Raw genomic sequence first — 19298 nt, forward strand, 5'->3', positions numbered from 1 at the left:
GTTAATATTTTTTTCCACTTTTTTTTTTCAGAAATCTTTTCTTCCACTTCAGTTCTGATCATAACCATCAAGTTTTCAATTATTTTCAAAAAATTAACCCTTTAAATACCAGTGTATACGAGGTAAACACCAATTTCTGTTAAAAAACACACACAAAAACTGCTATATTTTCAATGTATGCAATGCAAAGTGAAATATTCTCTGGGGGATTATTAGGTCTGGGATATGTCATTGATGAGCTACAACATCAGTTTTTAAAGCTTTTTAGTTTTTCTGCAATGGATACAGAATACAGATACAGAAATTAATATTTTTTTACGCTTTTTTTTCATAGATCTTTTACTATGAAAAAAAAGTGGGAAAAAATATTAACATATAATGGTTTTAAGTTGTTTTAAAAGGGGACAAAAATGTGTGTGTATGTATGAGGTATGGATGAATCACCTCTATTCTCTGAACTCAAGTATCCCATGGAAGCTTTTTAGTGAGTGAATGAAAATCCTGCAGCAGGGTGGATGCTGCTGCTGATGCTTCAGAGCCAAAAGGAGCCCCCTGAATCGTACTCCTCTTTGATATTTCTTCCACTCAAAGACAGATGCTTTCAAATACAGCAACATAAAACTCATCAGAGGAAGTGAAAACTAAATCACATCAAATCAAATCTATTTGTAGCACATTTCATGTACAAAACAGTTCAAAGTGCTTTACATAAAATGAAAGCATTGCAGCAGGGAGTGGAAGAAGCATTAAAAATACATAAAATAATATAAAGAGAAACAACTAAAATCATTTAAATGAATTTAAAAACAAGCAACAGTCCAGATAAGTTCAAAGATAGCGTGCAGATTTCATGCATAGACACATGAGAACAGAAATGTCTTTAACCTGGATTTAAAAATGTCTCCATTTGGTGAAAGTTTAATCTCCACTGGCAGTTTGTTCCACTTGTTTGCAGCATAACAGCTAAATGCTGCTTCTCCATGTTTAGTCTGGACTCTGGACTGGACCAGCTGACCTGAGTCCTTGGATCTAAGAGCTCTGCTGGCTTTATATTCTCTGAACAGATCACAGATTGTAAACCATCAGCAGGCTTTTAAAATTTATTCTATCTAATCTAAAATAAGAAAAATCGGAGTGTTTCTGAAGCATTAAGCAGACGAGGGAACCTTTGAATTTGCTAAAGGATTTCAAAATTCAATAGAAAATGGTTAAAGTATCAAACATTAAATCTCTGCTTCTAGACACTGATGAAGATGAGCTGAAAACCTGAGAAAAATGCAGTTTTTAAACAGTTTCAGAGCCGGTCCAGCTCTTTGTGCATGTGCCATATATCTCAGTTTAAAAGCATCCTGTGGAGTTTTCCCACTGAAACTCACCGAAATCCTCCCAGAAAATGTGGCTGGATTTGCTGTCACAGACCAGTTTTCTTAACATTCTCAAACTTCTACTCCAGTTTTCTCAGGGTTTCTCAGTTTTCTTCTTCCTTTCCTTTGTGGGTACACTTACTGTTTCCGGGCAGATTACTGCCCCCTGCTGAGAATCTGTGTCAAAATGCAGCAGGAATATTTGTTCAGTGTCGAATCACAACATAGAAATTCTCATTAAAGTTTTGCCCTGCAATAATAGGGGTCAGAAACCTAATTTGGAGTAAAAAAAAAAAAAAAAAGGTTTGGAGCTTCCAGCCTGATGGTTTGTACATCCACACACGTGGTGTAAGCCGCTCAGAGACAGCAGGATCGTGCTGAATCTTTAAGTCTATCACGTCTCTTGCTAAATTTCAGCAGTCGCTCACATGAGGTTTGGCTGTTTGTGGGTGAGAAGTAAATCTGAGCTTGTTGTTGTGCTGAATCTCTTTGGGTTGGGATTTTGCCACCAATTGAGGGTATTTGCTTGGAGAATAAGCTCCTCTTCTTCTTTGACCTTTTTTTTCATCTCAGCATCTCACTGGAGTTCAGTCTGATTGTCTCGATGAGCTCTGGACCTCTGAGCCGATGAAACTTATCATGTAAATCAGTTTATTCTCCGCAGAGTTGTTTGGGGGCATCTGTGAGGCCAGATATGAACGTAAAACAGCAAATATACAGACAGCTGCTATGATTAGATTGTGAGTTTGAGAGATGAGAATCCATCCATCACAGCGTCCTTTTTAAATCCCCCGTTTTCCATTTTAAAGTTTCTACCAGACAGCACGAGCGTTGGGAGGGGAACCACAGAACATGCAGCACATTTCCAAGCTGAACAGTAGTTTAGGACAGGATTTAGATGCAATGAAACATGTTCCAACATGAACATAAACCCAGAATCTGAGGCAGAAGCAGACTTAGTTCAGTTCTGAGCAGCTTTAAAGTGAATATCTGCAGATGTTTCCATGGTAACAGCTTGTGTCATTCCAACCCGGTCTCACAGAAAAACGTGTCATAGCTACATTGGTCCACAAGGGAAAACGTGGTATTGTCACAATTTGGCCCCCAAAAATTGTGACAGTACCACGTTTTATTTGGCCCATTCATTTACATTGCTCCATAGCAACCACCTTAACAACGATACAAAACGTTTTATTGTTACGTTTTTTCAAGGAGATACTAAAATCTTTGGCGAAAATAATAAACGAAAGATCGTCTACATTCTTATAAAAATATTATGCATAGTTCTCGCTAGAAATGCCATCGAAATGCATACAAATGTAGATGCTTTCTTAAAGTATTATGTTTTTCACAGAAAAAAGGTCGACAGTCGGCCATTTTCTTTTTTTAGCTGAGGGAAACTTGATAATCACGTGACCTGGTTGCAATGTAAATGAACAGGCCAAATAAAACGTGGTTTTGTCACAATTTTAGCGGCCAAATTGTGACAATACCACGTTTTCCTTTGTGGACCAACGTAGCTATCACACGTTTTTCAGCCCACTTCTTGTGTCCTTTGGCCCAGCTCAGCCTTTTCTCCCTGTTTCCCTTCCTTAAGAACGGCTTCCTGACAGCCACCCTTCCATGGAGCCCATTTCTGATGAGGCTTGGGCCAACAGCAGATGGATCAGCTGAAGGTCCAGATGCATCTCTCAGCTCCTGTGTCAGGTCTTTGCTGGATGTTTTCCTCTTTCTTAAGGACATCACTTTCAGATCCTGTTCATCTGCTGTAGATAGTTCTTTAGGCCTGACACTTCTTCTTCTGTCCTCCACTTGTCCAGTTTCCTCAAATGTTTTAAGGACACACTGCACACCATGCTGAGATATGCCAAGTTTTCAGCTAACAGCTCTTTGGGAATCACCTTGTTGCTGCAGAAATCCTGTTTTCTGTCTGTCACACTGTGTTATCTTTGCTGTTTTTCACACATGCAGCTAAAGAAATGGGAACAAATCTTAATTCCAGTCTAAAACCCACAAAGAGCTTCTAGATTATTCATTTCTGGTGGCATAAAACAGTTTAATCATTTAATTTATATGAATTGTTCCATAATTAGTCATTAGATTATATCTTATATTCTTATATATATCTTATATTTTTTTAAGCTTTAAATTGAATCTTATTTACTTACTGAAAGCAGTTTTAACGTAAATGTACAAAAAAGTTGAAACTATGAAGCCGTTTCTCACAGATGCTGGAAGAATGTTGTTTGCCCCTCTTTTACCCGCTGGTTAAATAACTTAACATGGAGTTTGGCTCTTCAGAAACTGACCTATAATTGTTAGAAAGAGGGCTTCTGAATTTTATGATGTTTGGAGGATATTTCTGGAACTGTTGAGGGAGGGAGAATGAGATAATGAAAATTATTTAATTTGTTGTTGGGAGTGCGAGCTATAACCTACATTTTGAATACTTTTTTTTATTTATTGTTATTATTTTTATTTATACATGTGTTTATTTACTTATTTATTTTTATTATTTTCATTATTTCATTGCACAGTAATTTGCTGTCTAATTACTGCGGTTTAATGTATCTTTTTTAATCATTTAATTATTATTTTCCTTACTGCTATATGTTTTGGATGCTTAAATTGTTGGATGTTGTTATATTAACATGAAAAAACAATAAATATATGTTTAAAGGCAAGTCAAGGCAAGGCATCTTTATTTATATAGCGCATTTCATACCACAGGCAACTCAGTGTGCTTTACATAAAGACAAGGCATTTAAAAGAACAGCATAAAGCAGCATAAAAACAAGCAATTTAAAGAGAAAAAAAATAGAATAAAAATTAAAACACAGTTAAAAGCAATCAAAGAAGAGGGGAAAAAGAAAAATATTCAGACCCAGATTCCTGAGGTCTTAATGAATGCTTTAATGGTTCTTTCTTCTTAAGGCGTGGAGTGACCCACCAGACTCCACTTAAGCAGTCTTAACTTAGATCAGGGATTACATCAACTTCCATGATAAAGAGGGCCAACATGACCACGCACTTCGAATAATTGGATATGAAAGACGCTACAAATGATTCTCAATAAGAACACATTTTATAAGAATTTATATCTGTGTGTTTATTGCACCAACATACAAATATTTTTTGCATATAAATGCATTTTAACACGTCCTTAATAAGCAACAAAGACAAAACATTTGCTTAAAAAAAAGTGCAAAAAGGAATTTGAACTCCTTCATAACAAAGAACAAAACTGAAGAGGTACTCTTCTTCCCATTTTGGCTGAAAAATGCGATTTTCTCGGTCAAGTTTTCTCTTTTTGCCGCTGCTAGTGGCCATGGCTCTTGACTTTCCTATTCGCTGGCCCCGCTATTGTTTGCGTATGGCGCGCCCTCTATTGGTCAACAGTATAATTACAAGGTTTTTATTTTTTATTTTTATTTTTTTATTATTAAATTATTATTGACCTATTTGCGGGCCGTACTGAGTGAGGACGAGGGCTGTGTGCGGCCCCCGGGCCGCCAGTTGCCCATCCCTGACTTAGATATTCATCACTCTGATATCCAAAGCACGTGTGACTGAGGCTACTTATAAGTCATTAAACTGAAGCTGAAGGCTTTTCTGTCAACAGCTATTGGGTGATTTGCCATGAACTTTGGAATGGATTTTGAGAAGCTAACTTTTTAGCTAAAAGTCTTTTGTTAACATTGTGCAAAAGGCAAATGATCAGTGCCAAGGTTGATGAAATGGTACCATATTAGGGCTGGGCAAGTTAACTCGTTATTATCGCGTTAACTCGTTAATTATTCAATTACTCGGCCATTTTCATGTTAAAGTTCTTCCAGACGGCGGAGTCGACAGAACCAAAGTCATCTGTAAACACTGCCAAGTTGAATTGTCTTCTCAGCGTAGTAGTTCCAGTCTAAAATATCACTTAAAGGCAAAACACACAACTGATAGCAGCAAGTCATTCAAGGAAACAGACAGTGGAGCGAGGCTTCTACATAAAAACTACAGAAAGATGCTGATGTTAAAAGTGTGTTTGCACAACAAATGTTATGGCACTTTCATTCATATGGCAGCACATTTAAAATAAAGCTAAATGCTAAAAGCTATACGCTACTTTTGGATTCATTTTTGGATTCTGCATACAAATGCGATTAATCGTGATTAATCAGGGAAATCATGTGATTAATTAGATTAAATATTTTAATCGTTGTCCAGCCTTACAAATGATCAATGCTACGGTTGATGAAATGTTACCGCACCCAGCTGGAGTGGGATATTTGGATTTCAGGATGTGTTCTCATCTGCTTTGGTACATAGATTCAGACCCCTCCAAAGATAAATGAACCTGTTACTGATGATCAGGGTCAGTAAGATGAAGAGCTTACACTCAGAAGTGAAAAGCAACTTTGAGTCAGAGTGAAGTTGATTAAGAGTTACTCAGTTTAGATGCAGATTTTCCTCCAGCATCTATAAAACAGTTTTATTCAGTGCATTAGTTGATCCGATTCAAAGCCATTGAAAGTGTAGAAATGTAAATCAAATAACTACAGTTAAATCAATTAATTGGCATGTCTGTGAAAGTGGAATTAATAAAATCACCTGGCAGTAAAGTTCACTGATTGTACAATCATGCCTCAGAAATAATAACAAATTTGATTATCCTCATTTGTAAATGGATCAAACTGCAAAACTAATTCTACTTTAATGAATATTTTAATGTTAATACATTACTAGCTTTGAGTTTGTGTTAAAATCAGTATTTTAATTTAAAGTGGATGCTTTTTCAGTTTATTTTACTCAGATTGTCTTTGAAATAGATTCAAATTGTCCTGTTTAAGCTGCTAATTGATTCCTTATACATGCCAGTTTCAGCTTTTATGTTGGTGCTTTTCAAGCATTCAAAGTGAAACCTGAAGTGTTTTACAGGGAAAAAAGGATAATATAAACTGAATAAAAGCATAATTCTAATGACACACATCACGGTTGAAAGTAATTAAGTGAAAGCTCTATGAAAAGGGTGAGTTTTTTAGTTGAAATCTTCCTGAATGAACCCTGATACAGATTCGAAGTGAAGTGCAGTGGGAGCCCATCATGAAAGCTTCACATCTTCAGTATTGGGTGACTGTACTTTCTCAGCAAGGTTGCAGCTGGCCAGCGGGTGAAAGATATATTTATGGAAACTCCCTCTGGGCTCTCAGAAAATGCACCTTTTGAAATTGGTCTCTGATATTTGCAAAGGCATCTCCAGCAGCTTTTGAAGAACATGCATGCCAATCTCCCGAGTTAAAAAGAAAATATTCAAATGTTTGCTGAAGGTTTATGCTGCTCATTTTTTTGTGTGGTATTTTGCTTGGGTTTGGATCTAAAATACAAATATTGGCCTTCTACTGAAACCTAAAAAATGCATCCTTAAGATATCAGCACCAGTTCTTTTGCTGTATCCAGCTGTTGAGCAGCTTCCACAACTGTTTACAGAACAGCCAAACCAAGAGATAAAGAGGATGGTTGGTGGTGGATGAACCACCCACAGCTGCCTGCATCTTACACCCCACTCGACTGACCACTCGGAGGCCTCTTTGCACAGCCTACACCTGGGGCTCCTGGGTGGTGTGGTAGACCCCCGGCCTCCATTACTCTTGTGCTCTGCCACTGTACTTGAGCTCACATGATTAGTGGCTCTGTGCTTTCAGACCAGCCTTTTCCAGCCACTGACAGCATAATTCTTCAACCCGTTGATGGTACATCTTCCTTCTCCATCTGGCTGAGATGCTCACGGAGCAGTTCATCACTGGGGGCCATCTTCCTGACGTCCTCCTGGATATTTGTCGTTTCATCCTGGCTCTGGCAGCTCCCTCCTTCCCCTTAGTGGACAGTCTCGGGGTAAACACTCTGTGCATTGTACAGACTTGGCTTTTAGTTCCTCCTTTGGCCAGGCTATTATACCAGGTGGCTCAGACTTGGTTTGTCCCATTCGGCCGACTCTCCAGGACCAGCTTTCCTCTTTGGAGGCCCTTGGTTGTGGCTGACTGCCTTGCGGCCTCTTCATGGTTGCCATTTGCCTGATGGAACCCATTTGCATGCATTTGTAGCTTTTCTTTGCATCCACCATGTTGCCCTCCAGTAGTGCAACCCCTTCAGTTGTGATCTCTTGGATTAACTCGACCACATTGTGTGAGTGAGTCGAATCAGTGAGTCCATGTCTCACCATATCCTGGCATACAGCCTGGTGTCATCCAACCAACCACTTAGGAATAATCTGTAGCCCACTCTTTGGGATGATGTGGCTGTGCGGAACAGAGGTGCAGCTTGATGTTAACTTGTGCAACTGGCTTTGAACCAGCCTGTAAAGTTGTCTTCCACAGACCTGTTGAGTTCAGACTCTGTAGACAGGGTCACATGGCTCTGAAAGGATCGGATTATTGGCTAAATTACAATCAGACTGAGCTGAGTAAGGGTAATTCTCCTTGGATATATGTGGGTGAATGAATGGGATCAGAGGCACAAAGCGTGTCATACCCCGGTGTGATAGGTGGCGCTGTACCCATTCCAGCTGTTGCTAATAGAGCCACTTCCTGTTGACCTCTTCACCACCAACAACAACAACAAACTCAGGCATTGGAGAAAGATGGAGAACGCAGAGCCAGATGAAGCTACGTCCCTCTACATTTGCTCTGTGATGAGCTGCTTGTTGCACAAACTCGATGCCCAACGGAGCATTCTCCATCGCGTTGTTTGTTTCTTTCTGACGGCGACAACAACAGGAATATCGTCTCCTTTGACTTCCGGGTCACGACCCCGGGAAACATCTGGAGCATGCGCAGAACGCAAAAGCTGTGTTCCATACTACATACTGATCGATCAGACAGTATGCAGAGCGTTTACCCACAATGCATTTCGCTCCTGCCCGAGCCGAAATCAGCCGGCCTGAAGCTGATTTCTCTTAAGCTCTAAACTCTGTAAACTTTAGCAACATTTGAAACATTTTCAGGAGAGAAAGTAGTCGTTTAGATCCCCAACGTGTTGAAAACCTGACAAAATACCGGCTATTTACAATTTTGTTCCCATGAATTCGGCGCTACTAAAGCTAGCCGCAGTGAGCAACGCACTTCCTGTTATTTTTACAAAATAAAATACCCGTTGCCTTTTATCATAGGGAAAGCCATTACCATACAATTGGTGCTTTTGTTTTGAAAACAGGAAGTGAACCTACCCTCGTTGTAGCTAGCTTGAAACTGCCGTTTTGACAGGAAATGACGATCTGCGACGTCACGTTACGTTGCATCTTGGGTAGTTTGAGTATGAGTAGTAACCTCATGATGCATACCCAACATTTCAGAGAATCTAGTATGCATCCGGGAACTTCTCGCTTACTCAAACTCGCATACTAACTCAGAAAGAGTCTGATTCACCACGTGCTTCAGCGTCTACAAGCAGGTTTAGAGTGACTTTCAACCCAGTTATCTCGGAGTCTTAATCCGATCCAGTTCTTAGTCAGATTAAGGTGTCTACATGCACTTAATAACTCAGTCTGATTGTAATTTAGCCAATAATCCGATCCTTGTCATGTGTCATGTGACCCCACTGAGTGTGAGACTGGATGTTTGTGATCAGAAATGACTCCAAGATTCCTTACAGTGAGCCTTAAGGAACGCCAACTTTATATGTGACTTATATGATGTTTATTTACATTTATGTTGTGTACAGTTTACAACTAATTGGATTCTTTCAGTTTTCAAAGACAAAGGGATGTAAAAGTAGCACAAATACACCTCAGGAGGACACAGTGAGGTGACCTTTTTCATAATTTCTGCAGGTGTGTGAGTGGGCGTGGCTTCTGGAATCAAAGCGTCTCACGAGGAATGGTTACTTTGAATGGTTTAGTGACGTCTCGAATACAAACAGCTGAATATAGTAATCAGAGGCAAAGATCAAAGCCTGTTGGAAGGAAAATGAGATTGTCGCTCTCCTTCGGCCTGTGGTGAAACCTTCAGATTTGTTATTTACTTATTCTTCTTTTCAGAGTTTGATCCTGAACTTTGAAGAAGCAGAGAAAAGTTTTCTTCTGACGGCTCCTCTATGTGCAGATGCGGTTACACATTCTAACAGTTCACTCCCAGAGTTTGCGGAATCTTCTGAAGACCTTGCGAATGCTTTGATTTTCCTCTTCAGTAATCCTACGACCAGCTCTCTGAAAAAGGTTTTTTCATGTCTCAGACCTCGACTCGGCTTCTAACATTCCTTCTAACTTCTGTGTCTGCATCATGTATATATGACATAATTAATGTCAGACCTGAAAAACACTATTTTCTTTTTTGTTAATACATTTAATAAAAAGAGATTATTAATTATCTCGAGCTTGAACTTCCCATAAATTCAGCCATAACCACATCTGTTTTACCATCAGAACTGTTGTCAGCAGCGGTTCTGGCTAGATTTACTCCCTGGGCAAACTTCATGTCATCCAGATCCAGACAATATATACATGTCCCACCATTGTAAAAAATAGAGGTCTCCCTTGGACGTATGGCAAGGAAAGGCCAACTAAGGATTCATCAATGGATAGGTTAAAAGCCTGGAGGGATGACATACAAGAAGATATAACTGAAAAAGATTGGAATGAGGCTTGTTTAAAGGCACAAACACAAACAATAAACACAAGGTTTAAGCTCCTCCAATATAAATGGTTAATGCGGATCTATATAACTCCGGTTAAACTTCACCATATGTCCGACAACATTCCAGATACTTGTACTAAATGTCTAAATAACAAAGGAACCCTTCTTCACTGTTTATGGGAATGTCCAAAGATTCAAAAGTTCTGGAAAGATATTGTCAATTGTCTGTCAGCAGTCTTTCATATCAACATCCCTTTAAATGCTAAACTGTGTGTACTTGGAATCTATCCACTGAACTTCATAAAAACAAAGAAACAGACTAAACTACTGGACTTTGGGCTTCTACAAGCTAGAAGAGTGATAGAAATCTGATAGAAATCTGCATCCCTTTATCTTCTTCCGTTTCTAAACTGGGCACCTGATGGCTTCTTTTAACTGGCACACGTAAATATGAGCATATTTCCCCCATTTTAGCTTCACTTCACTGGCTGCCCATACATTTTAGGATCAGTTTTAAAATTCTTTTATTTACTTTTAAATCCCTCAATGGACTCGCACCAGCCTACCTCTCTGAGCTGCTAAAGCCCTATAAACCCCCCGCTCTCTCAGGTCAGCTGCTCCTGAGTCTACCAAAAACCAAGCTCAGGCTGAGAGGTGAGCGTGCCTTTGCTGTGGCGGCTCCTAACCTGTGGAACAATCTGCCTCTCCACGTCAGACAGGCTTCCTCTCTGTCTGTTTTTAAATCCCATCTTAAAACGCATCTCTTCTCCCTGGCTTTTGACACGATGTGAGATGTTGAAATGTGAAATTGCTATTTTTAGTAGTATTATTGTTTTAAATTATATTGCTTTTTTGTGCCTTTTAATTTATTCTTGTGTTTAATTCTTTTAAATTTCTTTGTTTTTATTTTTTGTACAGCACTTTGGTCAACTGAGGTTGTTGTAAAGTGCTTAATAGATAAAATTGGATTGGATTCTTTGGTCTTTCACCATGATGACTCCACATTATTACCTTTGCTTTTCCCATTAACGCCGTCCGTTCAGCCGTCAATCAACCGGAGTCACGTGACGTAAACACATTCATGTAGATGGCTGCACAGATTTTATTTTATTTTTTTTTTTACATTTTTCACATAACCCAATTAATTACATATATATGGGTCTATGTTCATTTTAGGAATGAAATACAGTTTATTTGGACTGGAAGCAGTTTGTGTTGTGGCCTGGGATCAGGTAACTTTCGGGTGACAGTTTTTTCCTCTTCTCTTTCGGTGGTGGGTTGTCGGCAGTCTGCTCTGGTGGTTGGAGGTTCGCTCCACACCAGAAAGCGCTCCATTTTTCCTCTTGCGTGTTTCTCTGTTTTCATGTTGTCCTTCAGCCTTTGATGTGTCACGGTCTCATAATTCCCACCTGTGCGACTGCGTTAACAGCGAAATATGGGTTCTCTGAGGATTCTTTTTTTAACCCCTTAACGCCTGAATTTATATAGCTGTATATAAAAAAATGTTTTGTGTGTTTTAGCCTTTAAGTAGATGGTAAATAATGCTGAGATTATTAATTTCACTTTTGCACAAAAAATAAATAGAAATTTTGCGACAACAGGCATCCTGGTCAATAATAAGATAACAACAACACAGTAATATAACAGCCATTATAACGAACAGCCTTGCCACTCTCTATTAAGCCCCATTGTACCGGCTTTTTGGCTGCAGTTCCACCAGAATTCCACTGGGGGCGTCGGTGGAGACCAGAATGAATGGGGCCCAATGGAGCTAGATGCTACAAATGGTCAGTTTCACCTAAGTCTCCTCAAGAGCGCTCAGATTTGAATGTAGTTTCTGAGAGCTCAACATGGGTTTCAAGTCAAAAATCTACTGAACGAGTACATATATCCCTTTGATTTCTTACAGGTTGGCTTCTTGTTGTCCACAATGCGCTAGCATTGTGCTAATGACAGCTGGTCGACCGGCGAAAGAATGAATTACGACCAGAAGCACCGCTTGATGGCTGGCTCCATACCAAGCGACAACAGAATTAAGATGGACTTTTTCCGCTTATGTTACCACAGATTCTCTCTTACTACAGCTCTTCCTTGAAAACGCTGCTGCCTTTGAGACCAACAACAGATTCTATAATACTAGATAGGCTGTGGACCAACAACTGTTGCCGTAAAGCGGCATCTCCGGTCGTAAGCTATGTATGACGTCATATACACTTCAAATCCTTTTTTTAAGCAAATGAGTGGCTCTAAAAATCTAAAACTCAGCCATGGGTATTTTCTAAATATCCTCTTTCGAACACAACATTCAAATTACTAGAGAAAAAATTATATCTTGAGATAAGAGCACGCTAGGGCGTATAGCTCCATAGGACTCCATTAATTCTGGTCTCCAAAATTGAGCGCCCCACGTGGAAAGAGGGTGGAACTGCAACCAAAATCGCCTCGTTGGAAACCGGAAATGCACCGTGAGTGGCGAATCTGTACTATTATAGAATCTGTGGTAATATAACAGTGAAAAAACAATCCGTCACTTTGCGGTCCCACTAGAAACAAGTGCTTGTCGAAGGTTCCTAGGTCCGTAGTGAATATGGACTAACCGGCATTGGGAGAATAAAGATGCTATCTCAGCTGGTTGATTGAGTCAAACGGTTTGTAGCATATATGCGACAATAAGGCGTTACGGGGTTCTTTTAGGTATAGAGTTTGCCTCTGTATTATGAAATGAGTGCATACAAAGTACTAATATAGTAAATAAAAAAATAATTATTTTTATGTAGTTTTATATTGCAATAATAACGTATGGTAGTTACAAAATCCCACGGCACACAGTTTGGGAACCACTGGTCTAGAAAACTGGCGATTCTTTTTTTTTTTCGCACATAGAGTGCGCCCTGGGCGGTCGCCCACTAGCCTGGGTGCCAGCCGAACTTAGCCCTGCCCATAAAATTTTTGGTCGGGAAGTTGGGTCTGGCTCTGCTCAGTTGGGGAATCTCTATGCTTGACATGGAAACAGTCGACCCAATCAGATTGCCAGGGCGGGCTTTATACGATGATGGACAGATGATCAACAGGGACATTATCGACTACGTCACTAAAGAGCGCTTGGTTTGAATTCGTTTGAAACAAACATGGCTGCCGCTGGAGAGCTAGGGTGTGTAGATTCTGCCATCGAGTCTGTTCTGCAGGATCTCCACATTGCATTCATTTTGAAAGACGAACAGAGGAACGCGATAAAGGCTTTTATCGATAGAAAACATGTTTTTGCCGTCCTTCCTACAACAAGTGTGTGTTGCTTAATCTACGTCACATACTACGTTGCTCTGATTGGTTGTAGGTCTATCCAATTGAGCGAAGAGGCATTTTTTTCTCCTGGTTCGGTTGAAACACGCCCCATACTCAAATCTCTATCGAGCGATCAGACTCACATTCTGACTAGAATCGTGAGTATGACGTAGTCAGGCTAGTCGCCCACATTGCCCATAGCAAAAACCGGCCCTGACTGTTGTGATCTCAACATTATTTCCCTCATTCTAATTAAATTGTGAAGAGAAGACAGAAATAAACATTCGGAGAATATAGATAATACGGTTGGAGAGCTGCTGTTCTGATCAGATCTATGGTTTCGGGCTGCTGTGGTTGACTCAGAGGTGTGTGCGGTGGTGTTAAAGCATGTTCTCTGCTGCAGCAGACCTGATTCTCAGAGCTCGTCCGCCCGAGGAGTCAGACGTGATTCATTTTGTCTAATGTCCTTTAACTGCTCGGATACTTTATCATCCGCCGTGTTCCGAGTGTCTGCGCTCTCAGTGTTGGAGAGGACGGGACGTCTGCCGGAGGCGTTCCAACTCAGCTGCTCTGAGAACCAGACTCTGGAAATGAGTGCGATTCTTTTTCTGTGTTTGTTTCTTCGATGGCAGAGAAATTTAGAGTCTCCCTTAAAGCCATTCAATATAAATCCATCTGTGGATATCAAAACACTTTGCTTTGGTTGGTCGCACAGCTTGTAAAAAGTCTAAAATGTAGTCGATCAGGGCAGCTCTGCTCAGCTTAGATCCTGTGTGATGGTAAGTTCTTGCAATGTAAATGTAAATGTACTTTATTTATGCAGCCCTTTACAGACAATCCTTACAGTTTAACCAAAGTGCTTTACAGCAGGTAATAAATAAAGAGAAGAAGAAGTAAAAACAAATAAAAACAATAAAAGAACAGTGAAAGCAATAAAATCAAATAAGATAAAATAAGATAAAAGTGCCATCATACTACTGGGTATTAAAGCCATCCTAAATAAGCAGGTTTTTAGCCCAGATCTGAAGAGGCCCGGGTCAGAAATAAGACGCAGCTGGACGGGGGGCTTATTCCAGAGCCTGGGGGCAGCGACGTTATGACGGACCAAGCTTAATTAAGGACAAAGGTATTCAAAAAATGAGGAAGAATTTCAATTTAATAGTTCCAAAAACGAATAAATCCAAAAAAAGTCAAACATGAATAACAATTAAATCATACAAAAAACTAATTTGGGCCCAACTAAAATGAGATCAACTAATTGAACACTAACAACACAACCAAAAACTGACCTCCAAACAAAGAACCAAAGGCTGCTTAAATAGGGACGGAGTAACCCAGATCTGCCCCATGAGGGAGCATAATAAAAGGGAAAAGTTACAAAATTAGCTACAGCAAAATATAAAACCAATAAAGCAAAACTAACTTTAACTTAGCACAAATAATAAGTGAATGTTAAAGTGACAAAATTAAGGAACTAAGGCCAAATTTAACAAAATAAAGTTCCCCTCCCCAGTCTTTTAGAAAGAGTGGTATGTTCCAGGCTTCCTCCTCCAGCTGATCTCAATTTGCAGCACCTCAAAGCAAAAGAACAAGTGTAAGTAAATCATTCAAATGATCTAAAATGCAAATATAGAATAAATAAATAAATACTAACACGATGTGGTGGTGGTGAGAGCATCCACCACAGACGGAAAAGGCTCGCTCACCCCAGGGTTTGTATTCTGACCTGGGCACTTCCAGCAGAAACTGATCTGTTGACCTCAGAGCTCTGCCAGGACTGTTAAAAGCTCAGATAAATACGACGGGGCGAGGCTGTTAAGAGCTTTAAAAACCAACGTTAAAAGTTTAAAATCAGTTCTATAAAGGACAGGAAGCCAATGGAGGGAGTTAACCCTAATCCCTGATAGGGGACATTTTTCTCCCCTTCTATGGGAGCCGTTTCTGTAATCTGCAGAAAAACTAAAAAGCTGTAAAAACTGATGTTGTAGCTCATCAATGACATATCCCAGACCTAATAATCCCCCAGAGAATATTTCACTTTGCATTGCATACATTGAAAATACAGCAGTTTTTGTGTGTGTGTTTTAACAGAAATTGGTGTTTACCTCATATACACTGGTATTTAAAGGGTTAATTTTTTTTTAAATAATTGCAAACTTGGTAGTTATGATCAGAACTGAAGTGGAAGAAAAGATTTCTGAAAAGAAAGTGGAAAAAAATATTAACATATGGTATTTTGGGGATAATTTTAGAAGGGGACAAAAATGTCCCTTTTCTGAAATTAAGGAGTTTTTTTTTTTTAAATCAGGCATAACAAAAAAAATTAAAAATCCCTAAAAATCAATGTTGTTGCTAATCATTGACATATCTCAGACCATAATTATCCCTACTCAATAATTCCACTTTGCATTCCATATTTTGAAAATACTGGCACCTAAAGGCTTAAAATTTGGGCTAAAAAGTTCAAATTGGCATCTAAAGGGTTAATTTTTTTTAAAAATAATTGAAAACTTGGTGGTTATGATCAGAACTGAAGTGGAATAAAAGATTTATGAAAAAAAAGTGGAACAAAATATTAATAAATTATGTTTTTAGGTCATTTCAAAAGGGGACAAAAATGTCCCTTTTCAGAAATTAAGGAGTTTTTTTTTTTTTAAATCAGACATAGCAAAAAAATTAAAAATCCCTAAAAATCAATGTTGTTGCTAATCATTGCCATATCCCAGACCATAATTATCCCCGCTCAACAATTCAACTTTGCATTCTATACATTGAAAATATAGCAGTTTTTGTGGGTTTTCTTTACAGAAATTGGCGTTTACATCATATAAACCAGTATTTAAAGGGTCAATTTTTTTTAAATAACTGAAAACTTGGTAGTTATGATCAGAACTGAAGTGGAATAAAAGATCTACGGAAAAAAAAGCAGAAAAAATATTAACATATGATGTTTTTAGGTCGTTTTAAAAGGGGACAAAAATGTCCCTTTTCAGAAATTAAGTTGTGTTTTAAATCAGGTATGAGGGTTAAGAACAGGAGTGATGTGCACACGTCTGTTGGTGTTGGTTAAAAGACGGGCAGCAGCGTTCTGCACCGGCTGAAGGCGGCTGAGAGAAGACCTGTGAAGGCTGATGACACGTTTAAATCATCTGGGTAGAAGCGGCGGGAGAAATCTGAAGGTGATCCGACATCTCAGCACAGTAATCTGTGGCAGAATTAGTAGTGTGATGGTTGGTAAATAGCAGTCATTAACAGTATGCCGCTATATCCACGTTTATGTTGGTTTTCATGCACTCAGAGCTTTCAGAGAAACTCATCAGACAAAATTACAGCTCCAACGCTAACGTGAGCTGTCCTCTCATGACAGACATCAAAGTAAATAGCAATGTGGAACATTGTTATTACAAGCGTTTGAGCCATGCGTTTCATTTTATTCACACCATGAATCACCATGAGTCTCCTCCATTTTTGAACAGAAGAAGCATTAGGACGCACAGAAAGTGGAAAAAATAAGCAAACGTTTTTAATTTCAAGAATGTAGAGACACTAAAATGCCAATAAATATAGTATTTAACTATTTGCTAAGCATTTAAATTCAGGCTTTTTAAGAAATGCATGCTCATTTTGAATTTGTTGCATGTTTAAGCTCCTTTTTTTTAGGTTTTCTTTAACACTCGCAGCATTATATCATAAGAAAAATGTTTCCTATTCTGCAGTTTTGTTCCTCCTTTGTTGTATTTTTTGTTATTTTTTGGTGGTAACATGTCTGAACTGATAAAAATCCAGTTTTTCACCTTGTTAATTTGTCCATAAGATGTTTTTTTTTATATTACAAAACTAGGGCTGGGCAACGCTAAAAAATTAATTTTAAATTTTTTATTTAATTAATCACGTGATTTCCCTGATTAATCACGATTAATCTCATTTGTACGCAGAATCCAAAAATGAATCCAAAAGTAGTGTATAGCTTTTAGCATTTAGTTTTATTTTAAATGTGCTGCTCTTCACGTTACCCACTTGTTAGCCATTAAACTAATTAGTTGTGAGATGTCCGACAGTCTTTTTGTTTGCATTCCTGACCCTGATCACATGCTTCATGCCCTTATTTTACGCAACATGCTGAGGGCCTCCAACTGTTTGTGTTTGCTGAAGACTGGATTAATATTTCCACTGTTGAGCGTTGGCTTGTTTTTGGTCGAGTTCACACACAAATAAAAAAACAAAAACTCTTTTGTCAGCTTCTTTAAGGCCGTCTAAACTCTGCTAAAATCCTATCCCTGTTTACTGAGGCCATCCGTTGATCAAAGCTTGAGAAGCCTCAGAAGCTTCTTGCTCTCGGCAGCAGCTCAGCTGCTCATCTGATGCAACGCGTCCGGCTGGTTAGCATCAGCTCCTGTGATCTGATGTCGAGCCGTGACGGGCTGCGACATGAATTCAAAGCAGGTGTCAAAAACAATCCCTCGCTTCCAATTTCTACAGAAAAAAAAGATGTTTAAATTCATATTCAACATTTATTTCCATGAAAGAAGTCAGTGGCTACGATATTTTAATACTATTTATAAAATACACCCAACTGCAGTCTGTTAAACATTCAGTAACGGCAAGAAACACGAGAAACTACAACACAAAAATCTAAATAAGTTGAGTTGGGTTTTTTTTAAAGAAATGCAGTGATTCTTACAGTAAATAACCAGTTTTTAGACCCAGTTTAAATGCTTTTTACACCCAGTTTAAATGCTTTCTTAGACCCAGTTTAAATGCTTTCTTACACCCAGTTTAAATGCTTTTTACACCCAGTTTAAATGCTTTCTTACACCCAGTTTAAATGCTTTCTTACACCCAGTTTAAATGCTTTCTTACACCCAGTTTAAATACTTTCTTACACCCAGTTTAAATGCTTTTTACACCCAGTTTAAATGCTTTCTTACACCCAGTTTAAATGCTTTCTTACACCCAGTTTAAATGCTTTCTTACACCCAGTTTAAATGCTTTCTTACACCCAGTTTAAATGCTTTTTACACCCAGTTTAAATGCTTTCTTACACCCAGTTTAAATGCTTTCTTACACCCAGTTTAAATGCTTTCTTACACCCAGTTTAAATGCTTTCTTACACCCAGTTTAAATGCTTTCTTACACCCAGTTTAAATGCTTTCTTACACCCAGTTTAAATGCTTCTTAGAACCAGTTTAAATGGGTTTTTTTAACTCTTCAGTAAAAAAAAATAGTCATTCAGCTGTGAGTAGATAACCGTATTATTTTAATATAAATAAATTGAAATTTGCAATGTAGAAAGAAATAACTTGTGTCTTTTTCTTTACTTCTCATTCTATGCGTACATGCTGTGCAGTAAATCTGCCTCAGACCTAAAACTGACTCTTTCCATCCTCCCAACACCAGTTTAATAACCCTGAGCTCATGTGGCAGTACAATATTTCACATCCAAAAAATGCACGTTGACAAAAAAGTGGCTATTTTTATCCAGCAAACTGAAACTTGATCCGTGAGAAGGTGACAGCAGTGTTTACTGTTGCACTTCAACAAAGCACCGGCAGCACCGGCAGCAGTCTGAGCTGCAGACGGGATCAGACACACCGGCGGCACCGCGTTCTCACTGCAGGGAGATGCAACTGAAGCACTCACACAGCAGTGAGACTCATTTAAAAACACTCTCTGTGATTAGCAGAAGCTCCCTCATGCTGGCATCTGCCTGTTTGTGTGGGACCTGCTGCAGCAAACATGCAAACCCCGGCACGCTGAAGGAGAAAACTTCACAGAGCAGATCATCCCGTTGGATTTTGGCACATCTTGGTGCAAAAATTTGCATTTCAGCGTATATTAAAAAGCAAATAACTTTGAAACTACTGTAACTTCTTAGTGACCTCAAGAGGCAACGGTGTCACAGCACCGATAGAGATCTTTCCCAATAAAGTCATCATTAGTCTTAATGATCAGGTTAATCAGCGAAGCGGGCTGTGTTTAAGATAAGACGGACCTTTGTTCGTCTTACAAGGAGAAATTCCAAATTTCATTTATCATA

At 38.9% G+C, this 19298-nt stretch overlaps 2 protein-coding genes across 2 annotated transcripts in view; one reads left to right on the forward strand and one right to left on the reverse strand.

Annotated features, from left to right (window-relative positions):
- Positions 1–19298, forward strand: part of mtnr1al (melatonin receptor type 1A like) — a 56589-nt gene that overhangs the window by 8517 nt on the left and 28774 nt on the right.
- The window catches only part of LOC142398124 (tripartite motif-containing protein 16-like), a 29980-nt gene continuing 17770 nt past the window's right edge, over positions 7089–19298 (reverse strand). Inside the window, exon 2 of the mRNA XM_075482105.1 lies at positions 7089–7225. Coding sequence (XP_075338220.1) covers positions 7089–7225 — 137 coding nt within the window. The remainder of the gene's footprint in view (positions 7226–19298) is intronic.

The sequence above is a fragment of the Odontesthes bonariensis genome, chromosome 13 (genome assembly GCF_027942865.1).
Source record: "Odontesthes bonariensis isolate fOdoBon6 chromosome 13, fOdoBon6.hap1, whole genome shotgun sequence".
Lineage (NCBI taxonomy): Eukaryota > Metazoa > Chordata > Actinopteri > Atheriniformes > Atherinopsidae > Odontesthes > Odontesthes bonariensis.